Source organism: Ceratotherium simum, chromosome 22 (genome assembly GCF_057802395.1).
Source record: "Ceratotherium simum simum isolate JZ-2026a chromosome 22, ASM5780239v1, whole genome shotgun sequence".
NCBI classification, from domain to species: Eukaryota; Metazoa; Chordata; class Mammalia; order Perissodactyla; family Rhinocerotidae; genus Ceratotherium; species Ceratotherium simum.
In genome coordinates, this window is record NC_141921.1 from 13,942,367 (window position 1) to 13,967,990 (window position 25,624).

The 25,624-nt window shown below is 40.9% G+C and overlaps 1 protein-coding gene across 3 annotated transcripts in view; it reads left to right on the forward strand.

Annotated features, from left to right (window-relative positions):
* Window positions 1-25,624, forward strand: part of ZSWIM5 (zinc finger SWIM-type containing 5) — a 244,833-nt gene that overhangs the window by 195,505 nt on the left and 23,704 nt on the right. For 2 of the 3 annotated variants that reach the window (XM_004442012.3, XM_087446046.1), the window contains exons 3-11: window positions 1,008-1,156; window positions 2,411-2,561; window positions 12,780-12,959; window positions 18,190-18,366; window positions 21,173-21,319; window positions 21,834-21,971; window positions 23,399-23,659; window positions 23,874-24,009; window positions 24,866-25,023. In XM_004442012.3, the coding sequence (XP_004442069.3) occupies window positions 1,008-1,156; window positions 2,411-2,561; window positions 12,780-12,959; window positions 18,190-18,366; window positions 21,173-21,319; window positions 21,834-21,971; window positions 23,399-23,659; window positions 23,874-24,009; window positions 24,866-25,023 (1,497 nt within the window). The remainder of the gene's footprint in view (window positions 1-1,007; window positions 1,157-2,410; window positions 2,562-12,779; window positions 12,960-18,189; window positions 18,367-21,172; window positions 21,320-21,833; window positions 21,972-23,398; window positions 23,660-23,873; window positions 24,010-24,865; window positions 25,024-25,624) is intronic. The other variant, XM_087446045.1, reaches the window with a different exon arrangement.

The following is a 25,624-nucleotide window of genomic DNA, read 5'->3' on the forward strand; positions in this document are numbered from 1 at the left end:
GAAGATCTTATGTGTTAATTAGTATTTTTAGAATAAATCAGTGTGACCCTTCCTGATGCCCTGAAGAATAAGATGCATGAAAAAAGCTTAGCAGAAGAGCAGCTTTTCTGTGTAGACCTGGATTTCATTTAAGCAGGGCTTTGATATAGGGAGACAAGAAGAAAGGTAGACTGACTAAACACGATATGAATTTGTAACCTATTGCATGACCACACCTATAGAGTGTTGACTTATAGACTTTTGTTGCTTGCAGGCAAGTTTCCAAAAACTTATCACAGGACTCTGTCTTTGAGAAAGTGAGGTTCAGTTTTCATTCCGCAAATATTTCCTCGGTACCTGTCACATTACCAGCACTATGCTATAGGTGATTCAACTGTGAGCAAGGAGCTAACAGGCTACTAGAGGAGAGGGATGTGTAAATAACTAAAACTGTGTTGTAAGTGGTGGTGTTGAGGTGAGCCCAGATATGAAAGATATTTTGAGTATGAATTTATAAAATCATATCACCCTATATGCAACTCTGCCTGTGCTTTAGAGGGCAAGTTTCTAGAAATTTAGAGGTGTTGACTCTGCTTGAGAAGCTCTGATTTTGTAGTGAACTTTAAAAACACAATTTTTTATTTGATAAGTATTTTTTATTTTAAAATAATATGTGTACTTTAAGGCTTATTTCAACTTCATAGAAAGGCAAAAAGAAGAAAAAAAATAAATGTCACCTTCCTAGGGAAGAAAATACATCACTATATTCATATTTGTGTATTTCCTTCTGGCCTTTTTTTCCCCCAGGATGGTATTTATAGACCTTGGAAGAGGATATAACTGAGAATTAAGTGAACATGAAACTAGCATTAGATCTCTTATATTTATTTAGGACCACACAATTGACAAAGCCCAGATTAAGGCAGAATACCCATTTGTTTTTGAATATACTCACAGAATGCCCCTCCAGCTGAATGTGTAGCATATGAACTCAGGGGATTCATTTCACCATTCCCATTCCTCACCAGGTGCCCCTGACCCCACAGCTGGAGCCAGCATTGATGATGAGAACTGTTGGCATTTGGATGAAGAACAGGTGAAAGAACAAGTGAAGCTCTTTCTCTCCCAGGGTGGTTACTATGGTTCTGGAAAGCAGCTCAATTCAATGTTTGCCAAGGTAAGATATGAAAAGGTATTTTTTTCACTTTCTTAAGTAAACTGGGCTCACCATACTTCCAGCTTCATGCATTGTAGCTAGTTCACTTGACCTAGCTGTACTGAATGGTTGAAAACTAGTGGGAGGGGCTGATCAGAGCAGACCTGAGCAGACTGCATCCAAGGACCCCTACTGCCTCACCCTGGTAGTCCTCTTCCTTCTGCTTCACTCTCTAAATGAGTTAGCATTGCTGGGTGTTTTAGTAATGAAGCTACCTTTGACCCCTAGGCTGCCTGATGAGGCCTTGAAGAGACTTAACAGTTTGGAACTGGAGGCTCTCACAGCAGGATTTCTTTCTCTTTTTTTTTTTTTCCTTAACACCTTTAGTGAGATATAATTCACATACCATAAAATTCACCCATTTAAGGTATACAATTCAGTGGTTTGTAGTATATTCACAGGTATTTGCAGCCATTACCACAGTGAACTTCAGAACGTTTTCATCACCTTAAAAAGAAACTCCATACCCTTTACCTATTACTATCCTATCCCCCATGTCCCTCTTCCCCAGCCCTAAACAACCACTAATCTACTTTCTGTCTATATAGATTTCCTTATCCTGGGCTTTCACAGGAATGTAATCATATAGTATGTAGTCTTTTGTGACTGGCTTCTTTCACTTAGCTTAATATTTTTCAGGGTCATCCATGTTGTAGCATGTATCAGTACTTCATTCCTTTTTATGGCTGAACAATATTCCATTGTATGGATACCCCACACTTTGTTTATCTGTTTGTCTGTTGATGGACATTTGGATTTTTTCCATCTTTTGGCTATTATAAATAAAACTGCTATAAACATTCTTGTACACGTTTCTGTATGGACATATGTTTCATTTCTCTCTAGGACTGGAATTGATAGGTCATATGGTAACTCTATGTTTAATCATTTGAGGAACTGCTAGACTGATTTCCAAAATGGCTACATCATTTTACATTCCCACCAACAGTGTATGAGGGTTCTGATTTCTCCAGATCCTCGCCAACACTTGTTATCTGACTTTTTGTTATCTAGCCATCCTAGTGGATGTGAAGTGGTATCTTGTGCACAGCAGGCTTTCTTGATACATGCAGAGTACTTGCTTACAGAACTGGAGGCCATCTTTTTGGTTCTTTGGATGTGTTGTGCTTAGATAGTTCTTCTCCTCCCTTTCCTCTCCTCCTACTTTTTTATGATGTGCAGTCACCAACCCCCTTGCCCCTCCTTATGTGTCAGGTTCGAGAGATGCTGCGGATGAGAGATTCCAATGGAGCCAGGATGCTGACGCTAATAACTGAGCAGTTTATGGCCGACCCACGACTCACACTCTGGAGGCAGCAAGGAACAAGCATGACAGATAAGTGCAGGCAGCTCTGGGATGAGCTAGGTAAGTCCCCATATCTCAGAGAAGTGCTCTGTCTGTCCTACCAGCTTGCCCTCTGGCAACAAACAGTCTTAGTGAACACTTGCCATCAGTCATTACATGGATCTTGCTAAGTTAACTTTAGTCCAGCTGGTGGAAGATTTAGGCTCTGCAGAGGCCACCCAGAATAATTCTGAACTCACTTGTGTTGCTTCCACAGCACTGTGCTTTGCTATTGACATCAGCATTCTGTTCCAGATGTTACCACATAGAAGACTTTGCTGTGAGAAAACCTCCTCCCTTGGCTTCTGCTGCATGTCACTAGTCTGATTCTCCAAATGCTTATAAGCTTCACTTTTCTAATTTTCCCTGGGTCCGCTCTTCTTTATCACTCCTAGATGTAGGGCAGTTTCCAAGACTTGGGCCTTGGACTTCTGTTCTTCTTCTGCATACTCTCTTGAGAACTTCTTTTTAAATATCATGGCTTGTGGTCACCTCTGTGGTGATCGCAGCCTCATCTTCTTTCCACGTATCTGAGTTCCAGTTCCTGCTTCCCTTTGCCCATTTCCACTGGAAAATCGTGTGATCACCTCAAGCTCGAGACATTCAAAACTGAACTCAGACCTTCTCCAAAAAAATGTTCCCCTGACTCTGGCATTGGCACCATCATTCTTTACCAAACTTATTCATTTTTCTTTCATTCCCTACATCCAGCCACCAACTTCATTTGATTCCTCAACCTTCAAAATGCAATTATTGTCCATTCCCACCTTTTATTTCCCATCACCACTGGTCTGGTTGAGGGCCTTGGGATTTTTAGACTAAATTAGACCTATGGCCTCTCTCTTCTAGATTCTCCTCATCAAGGCCATCTTCTTTGGTCATCAATTTTCTTTATCATTCCCCTGCTCCAAGGTCACGTTTGCAATGCTAATACTCAACTCCTCTCCCTATTTTCAAAATCTTCCATACCCTGAAGTTACCACCCAATCATGACCTCACTTTTGGGTTATACTGAAAAAGTTCTACATGGCATATTCTAAAAGTTCTAACACAGCTCCTCCATACTTCCTCCACCCCAGAAAGCAACAACAAACTTTCCGCTTGTACAAAATAGCACAGGAAAAAACTGCAGCTTGGATTTTAGTGAGTTCTTCTGGACTGAAGCCCTTGAAGCATGTATTTTATAGCTTAGAGCTGAAAACCTTGGGGAATGAGGCTTAATGACTCTGGAACTGTACTCAGTTACTTTGGAGCTGGTAAGTGTGGGGTTTTGGTTTGGGTGCTGAGGCGTTTTGATATCACCTGGAGCACTAATGGCTTTAGAGCTCTGATTAATAATGAATAGCTACATTAATGAATGTTATGTGCCAGTCTCTGTGTTAAAGATTGTACTCACATTGCTTCATTTAATTCTCATAACAACCCTATGAGGTAATTGTGCGTTTATTGCAAAGAAACAGACACAGCTCTGGTTACTTCTGGATACAGAATAAAATAAAGAATTATAGAAAACTGTCTCTGCCATGACACAATCACACTTTCTGAAGTATAGGAATGTTGCACAATTAGTCTAAAGCTACCAGTCCAACCAGTTGTGACTAGAGGCACACGACACAATGCATGGCAGCTTGAGAACTGCTTCTAGACTCTTTCCTCAGAAGGGATTGTAGGCATGGACTCCCTTCCAGGGTAAGATATTGGCATCTCTGTATTTTTAGATGAGAAAACTGAGCTCAGAAAAGTTAAGTATTTTGTTCAAGGCCACACATTAGTAAGTGATAGCTCTAATACTGGAACCACAATCTGTCTGACTCCAAATCAAACATCATTCTGCAACATCTCCCTCAATTCTATCTTTCGTACCTTTTTTTGCCCCCAAACTGCATGTTTCTTAAGAATTTGAAATTAGCCTTTTTCAGAGAGTCAATTTCATCTGAGGCCTGAATCTCTTGGAGTAATTTCTGAGACAGTTATGGGATTGTACTGTGGACTTGGGCTTGGACTTTGGGACAAAGGTAGGTGAGAGGAAGTAAGCAGAGCTGGCTCCCAGTGCTTTTAAAGCTCTTGTCATATAGTTAGGTTCATTATGAAAAGTTCTTGCTTCTGACATTTTCATATCTTAAGAAATTTCTATATCAACCTTCAAGAAACTCTCAGCATTCTGCAAAGACAGTGGTTCTCAAACTTCCCAAAATCATCTGGAGTACTTATTCAAACAGATTGCTGGGTCCTAGCCTATCCCCAGAGTTTCTGATTCGGTAGCTTGGAGTGGAGCCTGATAATTTGCATTTCTAACAAATTCTCGGAGGATGCTCATGTTGCTGTTCCAGAGACCACATTTTGAGAACCACTGCACTAAGGGAAGCCTCATTGGGTCAGACACTATAGCACAGTGCATTCATGCTTCCCCTAACTATTATGCGAGTTCCTTACTGATCACGAGTTGCTCACCTGGGGAGGGCCCAGGCAGGGTTTGCAGGAATTTAGAGGAGTGGTCTCACTACTTTCTGTTCCTGAACCAAAGAAAATAGAAGCAATCAGACATGAAGTTTTGTCATCTCCCCATGTCTATACACATATACTTTGCTTTCTTTTCTGTTAAACATCTGTAAAGTATCTCTGCTCCCATAAAAGGCCAGTTCTTACATATTTGCTCTGGGTCCTATGCCATCTCCTTATCTCAAGAATTTTGCTCCTGCAGTTATCTCCTTTTTCTGGCTTCATTAATTTCTCCCTCTCTACTGGATCAATTCCATCAGCATACAAATATGCTCTAATATCTTCAATCTCAAAAAAAAAAATGCCTTTGATGTTCCCATCTGCCTTCAATTATTACGCCATTTCTCTTCTTCCTTTGAAAGCAACACTTCTGGAAAAACTTGTCTGCAGTCACTGTTTCCATTTGCTCACCTCCATTCTCTCTTGAGCCCACTACAATTGAGCTTCTCTTGCTCATTGCTGCCACTCTACTGAATTAGCTCTTATCAAAATCACCAGTGACTTCCATATTGCTAGATACAGTGGTCACTTCTCAGTTGTTATCTTACTTGACCTCTTTGCAATTTTCAATAAAATTCACCACACAGTTCTTGAAAGTTACTCTCTTGGCTTCCATAACCCCACACTCTCCTGGTTTTCCTCCTACGTTCCTGGCTATTTTCTCTCAGTCTGCCTTGTAGGCTCCTCTGCCTTTCCTCAACTCTTGTAAGTATTGAGTACTCCGTAGCACCCAATTCCCTGTCTACGTTCTCTGCATAAGTGATCCTATTCAGTCCCATGGCGTTAAATGCCATCCAGATGCAGGTAAGTCACAGATTTATGTCTGTAGCCCTGACCTTTCTCCTGAGCGTTAGGCTCAGTGTCCAGCTTCCCACCACTTCTACAAAACATCTCAAACTAATATAACCATCACAAAACTCCTAATTTTGCTGCCAAAGCCTGATTTTCTCCTCGTCTTCATCTCAGTACACAGCAGCAGGATGTTATTCAAGAAGAAAATCTGAGTCATCCTTGGTTCCCTCTGTTTTCTACCTTCTACACCTAATCCAAGACCTGTTGACCCTCAGAGTTGGAGGACTGAAGGAGATAATGTATATAAAGTGCTTAATATAATTCCTAGCCCATAAAAAGAAATAAATTATAGCTATCATTTTATTATTATATTTAATATACGATAATTATGTAAAATTTTAACTTCCACAGTGGCTACCTTTGGTTAGAGTTTTTTTATACTTTTTTTAAGTTGCTGGAAAATATGCTTTTGGATACTGGTAACACAATCCCATGAGTGCTATTATATATTATATGCAGACAACTGGGATTTTTTGCTTTGGCTCTTTCCTAGAGATGTAATGGTCTCTGAGCGTTGTTTTTGGTTTTTTTGTTTTTTTGGTGAGGAAGATTGGCCCTGAGCTAAGGTCTGTTGCCAATCTTCCTCTTTTTGCTGAGGAAGATTGGCCCTGAGCTAACATCCATGCCCATCCTCCTCTATTTTGTATGTGGGATGCTGCCATAGCATGGCTTGATGAGCTGTGTGTAGGTCCGTGCCCGGGATCCAAACCTGCGAACCCTGGGTCGCTGAAGCAGAGCACGTGAACTTAACCACTATGCCACTGAGCTGGCCCCTCTGAGTGTTTTTGAAACAAATTCATAAGGACTTAATTAATAAGACAGAAAATTCATTTTTAATTTACAGGCGAAAATACATGTTAGGGAAAATACATCTCACTTTCTAGGGATCTCCTTTTTAATATCTAAATCCCTAGGAAATAGGAACTGCTTGATGACTAGAGTTAGCACCCTATTTCTTTACCTCTTAAGCCTCTCTCAACTCACCCAGTCTGTTTTCTGTTCCTATTATCCTATTGATTTTGCCATCCATAAGGTCACTAGAGTCCCTCTAGTTGCCAAATTTAATGGCCTTGTTTTGGTTCTCATTCTATTTGTGAAGATCAAATGTGAAAATATTTTACTGCTCTATAAATGAAAAGCACTTCTTAAACTGTAAAGTAAATGTTTGTTACTAATATTGACGTTCTGCCACATGAGACATTGCTTGTTGGCTTGTATGTCACCAATTTCTTCTCCTGATTCTTCCATCTCTCTCTTTCTCCTTCTCTTCTGCTCATCACTTAAAGTTGATGTTTCCTCAAAATTCTGTTCTTACCACTTGTTTCCTCTCATTCTAAATGATGACATTTTCTTATCTTTTTTGTTTGTTGGTGGCTGGGCTCCCATCCCTCCCTACATTAATTTCGGAAGAACCATCAATGTAACACAGACACCATAGGGGAAGAACTACAATCTGAAGAAAAAATTTTTTCTCATGAGGTTTATACAGGCCTTTAGAATTCTTAAATCCTGAAAGTGGAGAAAGTAACTCTTTTATGATCTGAATATTTGTTCATCTTTCTTACTGCTGCACTGTTCCAAATTTTTTACCTCCTGCACCTACATATTAAGGATTTCCTGTCACCTGGTGTTCATAAAGGACACTGTAATTGGTAGGAACTCCCCCTGTAGGACTGAAAGCTAACATCCTAGATTACAAAAATTTTCTACCAAAAGGAAAAAACATCCAATAGACTAAATATCCAAAGGGACCAAAATGAGTCCTGCGAGCCTCTTTGCGTTAGCTTGTGTCCTTCCCCCTGTTTGGGTGTACACCCTCCTGCCCAAAGAACTCCTACTTATCTCTTGTTCTTCTTTTTAAATGAAGTGATACCTGTATGCAGGTTAAAACATCAAATAGTTCTGCAAACTTTATAATAAAAAACAGTATTCCTTTGCCCTATTCCTTCACATTGCCAATTCCTACTTCTCAGAAAGAGCAGTTTTTAATTCTTTTAGCTGCTTTTTCTAATCTGCCTCCACATTTCTAAATAACTGCTCTTGATTTTTTAATTCTAAATGTTATCTTTTGTCTTCCTACAATGAAAGATGAGGATTTACTTCTCTAAGTGTCACACCCTTGGTATTCTTTCCAAACAGTCTTTCTCATTCTTTTCAATATGGATAACCGGTCTTTTCAATATGGATAGCCTGAGAATGTTCCAAATCTTTAAGTTCTGCTTCCTTTTTGATTAACAATTCTGTCTTTAAATCATTTTTCTCATCTCACGTTTTACTATAAGCAGTCAAGAGGAACCAGGCTGCTCTTCAGTGCTTTGCTTAGATATTTCCTCGGCTAATTTCATCACTTGCAAGTTCTACCTTCCACAAAACACTAGGACATGAACACAATTCAGCCAGCTTCTTTGCCACTTTATAGTAAAGATCATCTTTCCTCCAGTTTCCAATAACATATTCCTCATTTCCTTCTGAGACCTCACCAGAATGGCCTTTACTGTCCATATTTCTACCAACATTCTGTTTTGAGTTACTTACATGTTCTCTGAGGAGATTGAGACTTTCTCTACAGCTCTCCTCTTTTCTTTCTGGGACTTCACTAGAATCCTCTTTAAAGGTGTCTTCACAGCAGCGTAGGCTTTTTCTAGCATGCAACTGAGAACTCTCCCACCCTCTACCCTTTACCCATCTCCAAAGCCTCTTCCACATGTTTAGGTATTTATTTGAGTAGCACCCCACTTCCTGGTACCAATTTCTGTCTTAGTCTGTTTGGCTGCTATAACAGAGTACCACAGACTAGGTGACTTACAAACAATAGAAATTTATTTCTCACATTTCTAGAGGCTGGGAAGTCCAAGATCAAGTGACCAGCAGATTTGGTGTCAGGTGAGGGCCCATTTCCTGGTTCATAGACAGGTATCTTTTCACTGTGTCCTCGCATGGCAGAAGGGACAAGGGATCTCATGAGAGATCTTGTTCTCGTGGAATCTATAACATCCAATACATACACCCATATGCATATGCCATTAACTTCTCCCTCCTTCTCCCAAAATAGTGATATTATGATTTGGGGTTAAATCAATATTAAATGTTTACATTATTATGACTATATGCATATAGTGATGCACCATATAATGACGTTTTGATCAATGACGGGCTGCATGTATGTTGGTGGTCCCAGAAGATTAGCACCATATAGCCTAAGTGTGTAGTAGGCTTTACCATCTAGATTTGTGTAAGTACGCTCTATGATTGCACTACAATGAAATCACCTAGTGACACATTTCTCGGAACATATCCTCATTGTTAGGTGATGCATGACTGTATTATTTGTAGCACAGTCATGTAGTATACTAATATCACATTTACTTTCTTATACAACTTTTTTTTCCCTTCAGGAATTAATCATTACTTTTGTTTGTTTGTTGTTTGGCTCTTAGGGAGGTTGCAAATTTTTCTGTGGTTATCATTAATTTAACCCCCAAATTGTCCACCAGAAATGTAAGGTCTTCATTCAGTATGTTTGGTCACATCAAATAGTCTATCAATTTTATTGTCTTCTTAGAGACATCCTTCTGGAACTGTCTGTCTTCCTATCCCTGGTCTAGACTGTTCGTTTGCTCTCTGAACTTACTGCACAGTAACCATGGAGATACTGCTCTTCACTGTCATTCCAGGGCTTCGTTTTCTCTTCTCTTATGTGAGACCCCCTGTTTTCTGAATCCAACATCCTCCTCTCTCTGGGTTTACTCTCTTGCTTTGGTGGAGTACATCTTCCAGTAGCTTCCTAAGATAGGGTACATGGGAAATGAATTTTCGACAATTCAAGATAAATTTCACATTGCTGAATGTCTGTATTTTACCCTTACTTTTGATTGATACTTTAATTGAGTGTAGAATTCTAGATTGGAAATTGTCCTTTTTCTTTGGAATTTGGAAGACATTTCTCCATTGTCCCCTAGTTTCTAGTTGCTGTTGTGAAGTACCAGATGATTCTGGTTCAAGAGAATGTCTTATTTTTTCTCTATGGAACCATGTATTTTCTCTGTGTTCCCATTAATCTGAAATTTCACAATGATATCACTTGCTGTTGGTCTTCTAAATTTTTTAAAAATCTAATCTACTTAGTACTCAGCAGGGCTTCTCAAATGGGAAATTTATGTCTTTTAGTTTGAGATGTTTTCTTCAAAAAATTTTTTTTCATTTCCTCAGCCTTATTTTCTCTCTTTATCTGGAACTACTTCTGTTATTTGGATATTAGCTTCTAGGTTACTATTCAGCAGGCTTAGAGGACAAGTAGTCTAGATCAGGGATAAGAAAATAGAGGGTTCCAGAAGAGATATCTCTAAGAAGATAATAAAAGTGATAGATTATTTGATATGACTGAACATATTGAATGGAGATTGATCCTCTAATTTTATTGTTTTTTTCTCACCTTGTTTCCGTACATTTTCTCCCTTTTTTTGTCTTTTATCTCTGGAAAGTTTTCTCAGTTTTATCTCTCAACCATCTTGCTAATTTTTTGTCATCGTGTTTTTAATTTCCAATGGGCTTTTTTGTTGTTGTTGCATCCTGCACTTGTTTAATGGTTGCAGTATCTTCTCACTTGGAGGATATCAATTACAGAATTTTTAAAATTTTTCTCTGTTCTCTGCCTTGTTTGTATTTCCTGCCACTGTTTTTTTTTTCTTTTTGTTTGCTTTGTTCTCTGTCCTTTATGTTCAGATTCTTTCCTCATACATCTCATGTTCCTTAGCTGTACACTCCTATTTAAGAGAAAGACACTTAAAGGCTAGAAAGAAGCTCTGTGTGTGTGTTTGGCCTTGTCAACTAGTCAGCTTACCTGAGGGTGATCTGGCTGGGCTGTTTCATTGAAGAACCCCAACTGTCAGTATCTGCAGTGTCTTTCCCCCTTGGACTGCAGTTCCCCAGAGATGAATCCTCTGATCTCTTATCTCTGGGTTATAAGCCTGTCACAGTCTTCTCAGAACCAAGTAGGGAAGGAGAGTTGGATGGAGGGGGGCTATTCATTTGTTCAATATGTATATCTTCCCTTAATCCCTCAACTTTTAGTATGGAAACCCACCCTCGGCTGTGTGTAGTATTCTCAATCCAGAGCCTCTCTGAATCAACCTTTCCAGTGGGTAAAGCTCTGGTCCTCTTCCAGGAAAGGGAAGAAGCAGACCCTCAGCGACCTTGAATAGGGAAGGAAGTCTGGGAGCCTAAGACCTCTGACAAACTTCTAACCAATTCTGTTTTCAGCCCCACATTTAGCGGGGTTCCGCAGCATGAATCAGTCTGTTTCTGGGCTTTCCTAACTGCTGATGGAGGTTTCAAATTTGTTCTGCTAAATTAGTTATAACTGATCCACATGCTTTCCAGATTCCAAAATTTTGTAGCTGTTCTCTTTCATCTCTCCCGTTCTCTGTGTCTATGTGAGTTTATGCCTGTTTTTATCCCTTTACTTTCACTTTAGTGAGGTGTCAGGAGGGAGTGGTGATAAACATTATGTGGTTAGTTAGCCGTCTTTGTATTAACTCATGTTTATTCTTCAAGGCCAAACTCAGATGTCATTTCCTTTCTATAACTTTTCCTGACCCCATGTGTAGAATTAATTGCTCAATCATATGTATTCTCATAGGACTTTATATATGTCTATAATAGCATTTACATGCTTTATTATAATTATTGTTTGGGTGACTTAACTATAATTCCCTTGAGACCATCATTATGTGATACTATTATATTATATAGTATAGTTTCTTTTTCATGGTAGATTTTGAAAATTGACTTGAGCCAACAGAAATGAATTTTCATCATCTTCAGTTAGTATCTGAAATTGAGGCTAAAATGGCCTTTTAAAACATTTCTGTTTGACTTTGAGGGGCCTTGAAATAGTTTCTGAATGTACCTTCATCCATAGATGTAGCTCCATCCCAAAAGATTTTAACTTGAGACACTCTGCAGCCAGGCTTATTGCTAATTTGAGATTGAGAATATGTCTGGCACAGCCACTTAGCCAACCTTGAAAAGAAGAAGCAGATTTGCTTGAAAAGAAGGGTGATGTGGTCAAAGAAACAATACTCATTTGATTATGTGGAATATGTGATACTCTGCTAGAGTGACAGAGAAGATCCAAGAATGTGATAGTTTTAGGCATCACAGTTGATCAACAGTATTAAAATCCAAATCCAAATAACCCCTTTTCCCTGGAAAAAGGAAATATTAAAATTCGACTATGTGCCACGCAATGTGCTAGGCCCTTTACAAATGTTATTTCATTTAATTCTCACAGTATCCCTACAAAGTAGTTGTTTTTCTGAACTCAGTTTTATAGTTGAGGGATTTGAAGCTCAGAAAGTCTAAGATAACTAACCAAAAATTGAAACCCTTTCTAAGCACCTCCCTTTTGACCCTGATCCTTGCATGAAATGCCCTTCCCCTCTATGCTGCTATTGTACCCTGAACATATCTTAACACGTCATATTCAAGTGACATGTTTATTTATATATCTCCCTCACTAGATAGCTCCTCAAAGGTGGGAACAGTGTCTTATTCTCCAGTACAGGGCCTTGAACATAGAAAGTTCTCAATAAACATTTGTTGGACTGCAGATTTGAGCTCAGAATTCAAGCCCAAATCTGTCTTGTTCATCATCAGAGTCACACATCCAGGTATCAAGATAGTCATTCTGCTTTAAGGAAACTTTGAGAAGGAAAAATAAGCCAGTTCTGAAAACTTGAGCAGATCTGGTTTTTTATATTGAGAAAAGCTGATGTTTTGGAAACTTTTCCTACCAACTAAAATGGAAGAAAAGATTAAACTGAAAAATTAAGACATATGCATACATCAAGGAGAGATATCAAGAACGTGGGTTGCTTTATTTTCCAGGGGCTTTATGGGTGTGCATCATTTTAAATCCACATTGCAAACTGGAGGAAAAATCCTGTTGGCTGCAGAAACTGCAGAAGTGGAGCGCCCTGGATGTCTGTCCCCTGGAGGATGGGAACTATGGGTATGAGCTGCCCAACATCACCAACGCACTTCCCCAGAATGCCAATCACAGCCCAGGTGAGCCAGATGTCCTCTTAGGCTCTTTGTGCCTGGAACTCCAAAAGGTCAGAGGGTAAAGCCCTAGAACAGACATAGCTGGACAACCTTTTGGCTGTCAGAATTGTCATCCTAAATAATAGCCTGTCCTTTTGTTTGTCTTGAAATGCCAAACCTTAAATAAGGGTAACTTTTTATCTTTGACATGGGGGATGCTGTCCTTTTCCCCCTCTAGAGTGTCTTTACAGTGCCCAGCATAAATTCCTAGAGCCCTCTGCATGAATCCTCTTTACCCTTCCTGTTCTTCATGACTAGTGGATCTTGGTCTCAGGTGGGATTGGTTTTAGCTCAGAAGACCTACCTCAAGGGAAGGATGGAAGGCCTGTAAAAAACAGCTTTATAAAATATCCTAACAATTGCGTTTGCTTTTCTGTTTTCCTTACCTTTTTATATAACAGATAGCTAGGAGGGGTCATCCTCCCAAGTTGTTGCTAGGACTCTTGCCCCATTTTAAGACAAATCCAGTACAGTGATACTGTACCCTCTGCCTTTTGAGCCCACTGGCCTACGGATATCACTGAGCATCAGCATTCACATCAGTTTTAGCTTATCTGACCCGAGCTATTTGCTCTTGGCAACTGATTACTCCTTAGCCCGTTGGAAACCCTTATTGGTAGGAGATTTTATGAGACATTGATTTTACATGTGTTCCCTTTTATTTTAAGTGATAAATATACTGATATTTTTAATCTCAAGGAGGAAATCACTTAAATTCTTGTTCTTGCTTGGTCTTCATCTCCTGTACCATAATAATTGATTGTCAGTGTATTTAGGGTAACAAGAGGTGAAAAAGCTACAGTTTTGCCACTTCTTTAAGCTACCCTTTATTGCACTCATCTAACCTCCACAACACAGGAAGGCATCCTTTTAGTATTGGCTTTGGATTGGTGTAGAGAGAGTCCAATGCATGTAAACACATGCCTCCAGTCTGGCACTTTCTTCCTTGTCATAATATATTGGTTATTCGTTGTTTTTGGTTCTCATTTGTGGATGTTGCTTCCTCTACAGTCTTTTCAAGTTGTGGCTGATTTATCTCTCACATCTCTTTACCTGTAGGCCTGATGGAGCAATAGGCATCCTGCTTATTCTTCATTGCCATTTCTACATCATTGTCCTTCCCTCCTTCCTAAAATACCCCCCAGATTTTAAGTATATGCTGTCAAAATATACTCTCTGCTACCCTCCTGGTTTTGGTCATTTGTTGACCTCTGGGTCAGTCCCCCTCATTCCTTGAAGATTTTTGGCTGTTGGCTCACTAACACTACTCTCTGTCACTATTTCTGTCATAATTCTTGATGATGTGAAGCCACATAGAAAATCCTTCCAATATTCTAGCCTCTCAGTTCTTTGACCTCCTCTTTTTTAATTGTCTTGTCTTCCACCATAACTAGCTATGCAATCCCAAGATCATACGCTAAACCTTGTCATTACCAATAACTACACCTTCTTCAGAATCTCAATTTCAAGGGGCTCTAATTACCACCACCAGTCCTCCTAGCTTATTTTCTCCAGTATCCCAATCCCAGTAATTCTTTTACTCACTAGGTATTTTGATCCTACCACTTTTTCATTCTCTTGGTAGCCTCATTTTCCTCTTTATCCAAGTTAGATTTCTTTGTGCATCATTATAATCACTCCCTTGCATACACACTCAATCCCCTCTTGCCCTTTGTTACGCACATATAGCAAAACCCTAACCTTCGTAGTTCAGTCTAACTCTCTAATTACTCAGTGCCCACAGTTGCACAGCTGAACATGGCAGAAAGAAACACAACCACGATAACTGGTCTTATTTTAAGTTTATGACCACTAATCCCAAGTGGGTCTGGGACATCCACTACATTTCCCTAGTCTATGCCTTCTTTCATTCTTCTAAATTACTATTTCATACCATCTTTTCCTACAACTTTCTGTACTTTGTCCCCTTCCTCACTTTCAGCTGATAGCCTTGCTTGCTATTCACTGACAATATAGAAGCAATCAGAAGAGAATTTCCAAAACTATATCACCACATCTGCCTCAGTCTATGCCCATCTACTCTGCCTCTTTCCCTGTTTTAGTTTGTGCTTCTCTCTAAGTCCAAGCCCTCTACTTATTCTCGAGATCCTAGTCCTTCTCTTTTATCCAGGACATCACCCCAGAAATTATGTCCTCTCTCTCATGCATCACAGATTTTTGTGGATTATTCCTATGAGTCTGCAGGCACATTGTTTTATCTCTCATCCCAAAACGAAACAAAACAAAAAACACTCTTGTTGACCCTACATGCTTCTCTGGTTACCACCCTATTTCTCTGAGGTAGTAGAAATAAGTGATAGAATTAAGAAAAATCATTCACAAGAATAGTATATACTTACCGTCTCTACTTCCACTCTTATTCTCCCTGGAACTCACCCCAGTCAGGCTTTCGTCCCTCCACTACAGAGACAGCTCTTGTATTGGCCACTAATGCCCACCATTGCCACATCTGGTGGTTGATTATCAGTCACAATCTTACTTGACCTGTTAGCAGTATTTGTGACAATTGATCATTCTCTCCTTCAAACACCTTTTTCCTCTTATTTCTAAGACACTACTCTCTTGATTCTCCTTTTACTTCATTGGCCCCCTTTCTCAGTCTCCTTTTCTGTCCCCTCCCTGCTTCCCAACCTAAAATGCTAGAGTGCCCAGTTTTCAGTCATCAAACCACTGCTCTTTCTAGACTTACTCCCTTGGTGATTGCACTGTTCTAATAATCGTCTGTATACTAACAACATCCAAATTTATCTCTCTTGCCCAGACTTTTCCTCTCAACTCCAGACTTGTGTGTTCAACTTCCTTTTCAAAATCTCCACTTATGGGCCGGCCCGGTGGCACAAGCGGTTAAGTGCACTTGCTCTGCTGTTGCGGCCCGGGGTTCGCCCATTCGGATCCCGGGCGTGCACCAACGCACCGCTTGTTAAGCCATGCTGTGGCAGAGTCCCATATAAAGTGGAGGAAGATGGACATGGATGTTAGCCCAGGGCCAGTCTTCCTCAGCAAAAAAGAGGAGGATTGGCATGGATGTTAGCTCAGGGCTGATCTTCCTCACAATCAATCAATCAATCAATAAATAAATACCATGAACAAAATCTCCACTTAGATATTTTTTTTCTTTCTTTTCACTTAGATATTAATAGTCATCTCAGTAGGATTTCTTACCCCTCAAGTCATACCCAAACCTGCTCCTCCTATAGTCTTTCCTATTTCCATATATGGCGAGTCTGTCTTAAAAACCTTGGAGTCATTTTTGAGTCTTCTCTTTCTCTCTCACCCCAGATCTAATCTGTGAGCAAATTCCATTGCCTTTACCTTCAGAATATATCCAGAATCCATTTACTCCCATCACCTCCACTGCCTATTACTCTGGCCGGGTTACCGTCACCTTTCACACATTATTGCAGTGGCCTCCTCACTGGCCTGCTGCTTCTGCCCTTGCACCTTGTATCTGTTCTCGATACTGCTGCCAGTTGTCACATCACATACTGTCAGCAGTTCAAGGCCCTCCACTGGCTTCTCGTCTTTCACTCATAGCCTATGAAGCTCCCTGTGATCTGGCTCCTTAACATCTCTGTGACCACATCTCCTATGATTTTCCTGCTTGCTAATTCCATTCTAAGTACACTGAGCTCCTCACTGCCCTCAAACACTTCAAGTATGTTCCCACTTCAGGATGGTAGCACTTGCTGTTCCTTTTGCCTAGGATGCTCTTCCTTTAGTTATGTCTAAGGCTTGCTCTTCAGTTCCTTCAGGTCTCTGTTCATTTGTTACCTTATTAGAGACCATTCTATATAAAACAATAACCCCCACCCAACAACAGCTTGCCTTTCTCCCTAACTCTGCTGTAGGCTTTTCCATAGCACTCGTAGCCATCTGATATATCTGATAGACTATATATTTATTCAACTGTCTCTCCCCATTTGAATGTAAAGGTCCATGAAGGCAGGGACTTTGTATATCAGCACCTAAAACAGTACCTGCCATGTAGTAGGCACTCATTATTTGCTGACTTAATGAATTACAAAACATATTGGGAGCCTAATCCCCACTGTGGGCTGAGCAGACCCATGGTGGATTCTCACTTCAGCAGGAGAGGGGCTTAGACTGCAGCCAGTAGAAGGGTCACTGTACTTCTGCTGAGGGACAACATGAAGGAGAAGCAATTTCCGTAAATATTGTCAGTGCTATTCTGATTTAATCCTCTGAGCCCATACTCTATGGAATATATCAAATTCTAAAGAGATGACCAGATCCCAAGGACTTTTGCTATGTTCATTTCATTTCTTTCATGTTTAGTCTGAATCCTCTGACTTTCCCTCCTAGTTTTTTTTGCACAGGCTCAGTAGATGCACACATCATTTGGGCATCTCTGGAAATATCTGTATAGTACTTCAGTCTTGATCCCAAAATAGTTTCAACTGCCCTTAATCTGGCACAGATCCTTCATGGTTTTTTTATTTCCTTAAATGTCATTTCTGTGCATTTATGACAGTGTCTCTTCCATTTGGTCTTCCTGCACACCACCCTTAAAAATTGAGCCTACTTTGTCTGCTGTTTTGATTTCCCTGCAGCTGTTTTCCTGAAGAGAAATGGCATGGTAAGACTCCAGTGAGAAAACAAGTTAGTTTTTTGTCAGCATCAGTTTTTCCTCATTGGAGAACAAGACTGTAAGCCTGCAGATATCCGTGTGATAAAGGTACCAGAATACATAGGGCTTCAGTTCTTTTTCATCCTTTAATATCAATTTCATGGAAGTCCTTAGTTTGATAAGAGTCATGCTGTAAATGAGACAGGTTATGGATTAGCCAGGGAAATTACTTCTCTGCTTCCCTCTTCCTCTGACTTCTATAGAAGCAGTTTGTCTCCTCTTAAGTGAACATCTGAGCACCACTGTTCCTCCTCTCTTTCATGTGGCTCTAGGTTCTGGGAGAAATTGGTCTTCTGTAGAAGTAGAAAGGCGGCCATAGATCTATGTAGAAAGGTTCTTCCCATAGAAGGCACAGACACACTAAGAGCTATCCAATAAAGACAACATAGCAAACACCTAGACAGATGGCAGAGTGACGTTCTCAGTAACCATATATTTTTCTGCCCATCCTCTCACCCTAAAGACACAGGAATTAAAGCTTCAGATTTCCCATCATTGAACTGCTGCATTTCTTTCTTTTGCCAGACTCCTTATCCAGACCAAGACGAACTGTGTTCACTAGAGCCATCGAGGGCCGTGAATTGCATTGGCAGGACAGCCACTTACAGCAAATAATCAGCAGCAATATATATACAGCTCCTGCCTGCCAGCGAGAAAGCGAGAGACTACTCTTTAATTCCCAAGGCCAGCCACTGTGGCTTGGTAAGTGTACCTCTACTCTACTCTAAGAATTTCAGAGCCCAATCTCACCTCGTGCCAGGCCAGAATGAGCCATCTGCATAGGTACCAGCAACACAACTACAATTTGGATGGTCTTCACACACATCTTTTAGGGCCTTGACTAGGGCCTCAGTGTATTTATGGGAAGGCTGAGCCATTTGTGTCTGTACTCAGCTGAGGTACAATAACCTCAAATAGAGGAATTTGTATTCTTTTCCTCAGTTTTGGGAGGGGAAAGGAGTTAATAAATCTCAAAGAGTACTAACAAAACTATTAGACATCAGTCACAGGTTCTCTTAGTCAACAGTCACTGAGCAATATTATAATCTATTCTGAAATTATGTGTTTTGCTAAAAAGACACTAAATTTGAAACTTATTTATTTTTCCCCCAAAGCCCCAGTAGATAGTTGTATGTCATAGTTGCACGTCCTTCTAGTTGCTGTATGTGGGACTCGGCCTCAGCATGGCCGGAGAAGCGGTGCGTTGGTGCACGCCTGGGATCCGAACCCGAGCCGCCAGCAGCGGAGCGCGCGCACTTAACCGCTAAGCCACGGGGCCGGCCCTAAATTTGAACCTTAAATTACCCTATAGCTACGGCCCTGTCTTTATTTGTCACCAAACTGTCTTCCTTTCCTCCTTCCCACCTGCCCTTCCTTCCTCCATCATAACAGAATAGACCTGTTCCATTGTAAGTTTAAATTTTCCTCTGGCCTTCTCTCAGTCTATTCTTGACTTTATCATAGGATGCCTATTCCAAAATAGACATTTTTTTAAAATATTCATTTTCTGAGTCTTACAACAAAGACGTACATTTTTATTATCTTCTCCCAATTCCCTACCTTCATTCCTCACTCCATATCTTGTCTTTCACAAGATCTTGCTGAATCTGGGTATGTCCCTATGTCTCTCGAAAGCCTAGGCCAAACTCACTGTCACTACCTGAAGTTCCCTTTGATCATCTTTCCTCTTCTCTGATCCAGTACTTCTAAAACATAAATCTAGGGCCGGACCCATGGCCTAGTGGTTAAGTTCGGCGCGCTCCGCTTAGGTGGCCTTGGTTCAGTTCCTGGGTGTGGACCTATACCACTCATTGGTGGCCATGTTGTGGCAGAGACCCACATACAAAATAGAGGAAGATTGACACAGATGTTAGCTCAAGGCGAATCTTCCTCAATCAGAAAGAGGAAGATTGGTAATAGATGTTAGCTCAGGGTGAATCTTCCTCAGCAAAAAATAAAATAAAATAAATAAATCTAACAAGCATGTGAAAAAGTATATACCTCAGTAATAAACAAAGATGCAAATCAAAACAACACTGAATTACCATTTTTTGATTGTCAAATGGTCAGGGATTTTAAAAATAAAGATAATTAGTTTTTGGTGTGGAGAGGTTGCATGGAGATAGGTGATCTCGTGTACTGCTGGTAGGAATGTAAATTCCTTGCTGAAGGGTATTTCAACAACACTTATCAAAAGCCTTTAAAATACATTCATATCCTTTGATCCAGGAATTTTACATCTAGGAATTTATCCTGAGCTATAATTAACTAAGAATATGCATAAAGCCTGGGGGTTTATTATATCATGGATATAAATAATATACAGATGAGAAAAATTGGAAACAATCTAAATATCCAACAGTAGGGGATTGGTTGACTCAAGGGATAGTACACAGTTTCAGTGGAATGTTTTGTTCATTTTTAATGTTATAGAAGTATATTTAATGACATGGAAAAATATTTGTAATGTGTTATTAAATAGAAAAATCCAGTTACAAAGCAATAATTATAATATCCCATTTGTATTAAAATTGAAGAGAAAAGTCTGGATATATATACATGAAACTGGAAATAAAAGTTATCTCTGATTTTTATTTTATATTTTGCTCCTCTTTATTTCAAATTTTCTGCAATTATTCCTATAATTTTTAATCTTATCTTTCAAAGAAATCACAAAATAAACTATAACTCTCATTATATCACTTGCCTGTTTATAAGCCTTTGGTAGTCCTCCATTATCCCTGAGGTAAATCTGAACTCCTTAACGTGGCATTCAAAGCTCTTTACATTCCAGACTCTACCTTTCCAGGCTGTCTCTAACCACATAACCTAACTCTAAACAGAACTATTTGCCATAGTCTGAAGATACTATATAGAATATTTTTTATGCTTTTACTTATATGCTTTTGCTTATATGTTCCCTTTGCCAGGAATGCCTTTCCTGTTTGGTCTACCTATTTAAAATCTTGCTTGTCCTACACAGCACAGCTCAAATATTATTTTCTCTCTGTATATATTTCTATCACGTCATTTCTTTTTAACTGTGTTATAATGATCTGTTTATGTGTAATTTGTGATCTTTGAGGGAAGTGACCAGTTCTTATTCATCTTCGTACCCTTTGCCCAGCATACTACCTGGCATATAATAGGTTCTCAAGAAATGTAGGATTAATAAATGAATGAAGCCTTTCCCCTTAGGCAGTTAATGGCTGCCTCCACTGGGTTCCCATAGTACATGTTCACAAAGAAGTGCAACATATTTTTATTCTAGTTGTGTGTCCCTTTCTGCACCATACCAGTACGCTGAGGCTGCAAGGTAGCTCCTTGAAGGTAGTTCCTGTGAATTATTCAACTTTGTGTCTTTAAAAGATAAAACACAGTTCCTGTACACAGTAGACCTCAGGTTGAATTTGAGGAACTGTACTGAACACAAACTCCCTTTGTCAAGCATATATTTTCCTGATTTGAAAATCTAACTCAACCAAAATATTTTCTTCTCATCTGGTAGAGCATGTACCTACAGCCTGTGCTCGGGTTGATGCCTTGCGTTCTCATGGTTATCCTAAAGAGGCCCTCAGACTCACGGTGGCCGTTATCAATACTCTGAGGTTGCAGCAGCAACGGCAGCTGGAAATCTATAAGCATCAGAAGAAAGGTATAGTGATCAGGAGCGATCTTAACTCCTTAGGCTGAGGCTGATGAGGATCCTCAGGGACTATAAGGCCTAGTACTTAATTTTCATTAAGTTTCATGGTATGTCAGGGGCAAGAGGATTCCAGGTCATTCTACTTGCTGTGTGGAATGCCTGACTTTACCTCTACTTATCTCAGTTTCCTTATCTATAAAATGGGAATAATAATGCCAGCCTGCCTCCCTCACAGGGCAGTTGGAAGTCCCCTAAGATCTGGTGTGAGAAGACCCTTTTTAAACTGTAAAGCTGTATTTACATATGTGTGCTGCCAGCAGGCAGCCTAAATGCATGCCACGTTACCTTACAACCGGCTGATGAGCTTGTGACTGGTCTTAATCAACCTAAGGCAAGAAAATGAGGGATGCTTTACTTTGAGTCTCAGGGTCAATGCCTGAAAGAGACTGATGAGGAGACCAGACAGGGACAGATAGCAGTATGTCTCTATCGTTCTCTAAAACTTTGATCTGCTTGTTTCCAGAACTGTTGCAAAGAGGAACCACAACCATCACAAACCTGGAAGGCTGGGTGGGCCACCCCCTGGATCCCATTGGCTGCCTATTTCTTACTTTGACTGACGCCTGCCGCCTAAATGATGATGGCTATCTGGAAGTGTCAGGTACAGGGGTCAGCCTGAGGCAAGCCAGAACTGCCCTTGGTAGCTGTCTCCCTGCTACAAGACTCTGTTCTACAGCAGCCCTTTTGCAGCAGTCCCTCCTGCAGCCTTTTTTTCTCTTATCCAACTAGACCTCCCCTAAGAAGTTTCCTTGAGCTTCCTTTCTTTCCCACTTTCCTTTCCCACCCTGAGACAGGCCCTGTCCTACTCTCCCATTTTACCTTGTTAGCCTTCCTGTGTTCCTCTCACTTCTCTACCTTGAATGCCTAAAGAGTGTGATCCAAGGGGAATAAGAAGGGCTAGAGGGCTTTATGGAGTCAGAGACCAAGGCCTCAGAGCAGTCTGGAAGTAGGAAAGAACTTCCATCAAGTGTGTGAATCCCTTGCAATTGCATAATACTCTCGTGTTTCCTTTGAACTTTCTCCCTCGCGGTGGTTTTGTACCAATTTTACAAATGAGAAATAGAAGGGAAGTAATTTAGTAGAGTCTCAACATAGCAAGGACTTCAGACAGAATTTTCTGTCCTTTATGCCATCACTATACTGTATACATACATCTGTTATAGTATTTAGCACACTGCATTACAATTTGTTTACAAGTGAGTATCTCTTACTAGACTGTCAGCTCCCTAAAAGCAGAAATTATGACTTACTTATCTTTGTGACCCCAGCACTTAGTGCAATACCTCCCATTTAATAGTCTTCCATAAATACTTACCAGATGGATGAAAAGAGAAAAGGAAAGAATCCAAGACTCTTATAAACCTGTGCTCTCTTCTTGAAATTTTGAACCCAAAGGTGGAGCTTATAAAGTAATAATAACATAGAAGTTGCAAGTGTTACAAGAGTAGTAGTTTAACTAGATGGATTCGGATTTCTCTGGGTAGAGATCCAAGGGGTGGCCCCAATCCAAGCTAGGGCTGCCCTGTCTTCCCTCTGATACCCTGCAGAGGCAATCATCATTTTTGGTCTGTTTCATCTGCACAGTGACACTTACATCCAAAAAACCTGAGGCTGCACTTGGGACTTATTCACCAATGACATACACTTAGCTCGTTCTATATACCAGGCCCTGGAAATACCTAGGGCAATAAGATCAAGTCTCTTCCCTTCAGAGTGCTCACACACTAGTGAAAGAGACAGACACAAAAATAGATAATTATGGTATTATGTAACATGCTGGCAAAAGATTAGTATAAGATTGTATACTTCCCTAACTGGCCTAACCGGTTCATACATTAGGAAGGAGCTAGGAATCTCTGAGGCTTTGTGTAACCTTTTTTCCAGTATATTTTCCTTACTGCTCTGGGGTTCTGACTCAGCTTCCCTGTGGTAACTGTTGACCAAGCTGTATCTTAAAATGGGAGGGAGAGAGGAGCAGCAGAATCTACAGGACCTGACCTAAGGAATCTGGTGCCCTGTTGCCCTCAGATATGAATGAAAGCAGAGCCCCTGTGTACCAGCATGTACCCGTGGCTGCAGGCTGCCCAAACAGCAGTGAGTCCTACCTGTCATTGGCCCTGGAAGTTGCTCTGATGGGGATGGGTCAACAGAGGGTGATGCCTGAAGGCCTCTACGCGCAAGACAAGGTGTGCCGTAATGAGGAGCAGCTCCTGAGTCGACTTCAGGAGCTGCACCTAGATGATGAGCTGGTGCGAACACTGCAGAAACAGTGTGTCTTACTACTGGAAGGTAAGGAGAGAAGGGGCTATTGTCACAGTGTCTTTGGCCTGTGACTCTGGGTTCCCCTCTCTAACAAGGCACAGGTACAGCAACATTTTTGACATTAAAGTGTAGTGAAGGTCCCCATGGCTAGCAAACATGTGTAGAATCCTAGGACTCAGGTCCAGGCTGGCACATAGAAGCATACAGATAAATAACTGGCTGACCTATCTTCTTCCGGCAGGAGGCCCCTTCAGCGGTCTGGGAGAAGTCATCCACCGAGAGAGTGTTCCCATGCATACCTTTGCCAAGTATTTGTTCTCAGCTCTGCTGCCTCATGATCCAGACTTGTCCTATAAATTGGCCTTACGTGCCATGAGGTGGGTAGCCCTTTCCCAGCCCAATTGCCTCCACCAAAGCAAAAGTCTTCAATGCTCTTTTTCTTTTTTGATCTCACTTTCTTCTCTTTCCCTCTTTGTCTGTTCTATTGGCCCTGCCACCAAGCCTGCCCTAAAACAGCTCAGACATTTTCATATGATCTAGGATTCCTATCTGGGATGCCTTGCTGGTGACCCACTTGGCTCTTTGGCTGTATCCCTGGCGGGTTGCCTGAGGAAGCACCTGAGGAGTTTTTAATAGATATGGAGCACCCAAGACCTGAGTCTCCCTGTTCTGGGGCCAGTTGTTCAGCTTGAGAAGGGGTTTGAGCCCTTCCATACCCAAATGAGTCATGGTTCTCACGCACAGGTCATCAGATGCAATTGGGGAAGTAGAAATAAGTCTTTCTATACTAAGACTTGAGAACAATGAGCTTGGGGCATCTTGTTTCTAAACTAGAATAGGATCCTTGGTTCAAGCAGGTGGATCTCTAGGATGCATCAGCCCATACAGAGGAAGAATTTTAGTTAGACCATAAGGCTGAGAGAGCTCCACAGCTCAACCAGAAAAGGACTGCTTAGGTTTCCTTGGCATATATTTCTTATACTTTTAAAAATAGTCTTATCGCTCTTGAACTGCCATTCAAATCCATTTGCAGAAAGGACTATTCAGCCTGACTTCTACAAGTGCCCAGACACTCACCTCATAGAGTACAGTATCCTAGGTTTTAAAACTTTCAAAGCTCTTAGTTAATGCTTTCCTGCCCAGTTCCTCCCCAGCAGATAACACGCTTATCTAAGGTGGCTTAGAATGGCAAGGGTCTGGATCGTGGCTGATAACTCTCCCTGGATCTTCTAGGTTACCTGTTCTAGAAAACTCAACTTCTGCAGGTGACACTTCCCACCCTCACCATATGGTGTCTGTGGTGCCCAGCCGTTATCCTCGCTGGTTCACACTTGGACACTTGGAATCACAGCAGTGTGAACTGGCCTCCACCATGCTGACTGCTGCCAAAGGTGAGCATAGATAGACCTTAGGCTCCAGCACCCCCACTTTGCCTGCCCAGTTATGGCCTGTCAAAGGCTTGGCCTGTAGTCTCCTGAAGGAGAGTAGCTGTCCTCCCTTGACTACTTAGAGTGATACGGATCCTCACTTTGATGGCTGCTATCAAAATAAGCACCTGGGTCTAAGCCAAAATTTTGCCGTAGTTACTAATTGTGGGATCCTGAGTACATAGAATGAAATCATCATTAAGGTAACTTCTAAATCTAATCTTCCATATGATAAAGTCACTTTACCTTTCTAAGCCTCAAGTTCAAAATCCATAAAATGGGGATCATTGTCAATGAGCTGTCAGCCTCCCAGGGCCATTAGAAGATACAGTGACGTGGTAACTAAGATGGAGCTGCAAATCTCTTTACAGATATGAGAGTTTGTGATTTTTCCAGGGCCCCTAGTCAAAAGATAGGCAGCCCAGAGTGACTCGCAGGCTTTTAAAAATACTCCACACATGGGCCGGCCCCGTGGCTTAGTGGTTAAGTGCGCGTGCTCCGCTGCTGGTGGCCCGGGTTCGGATCCCGGGCGCGCACCAACACACTGCTTCTCTGGCCATGCTGA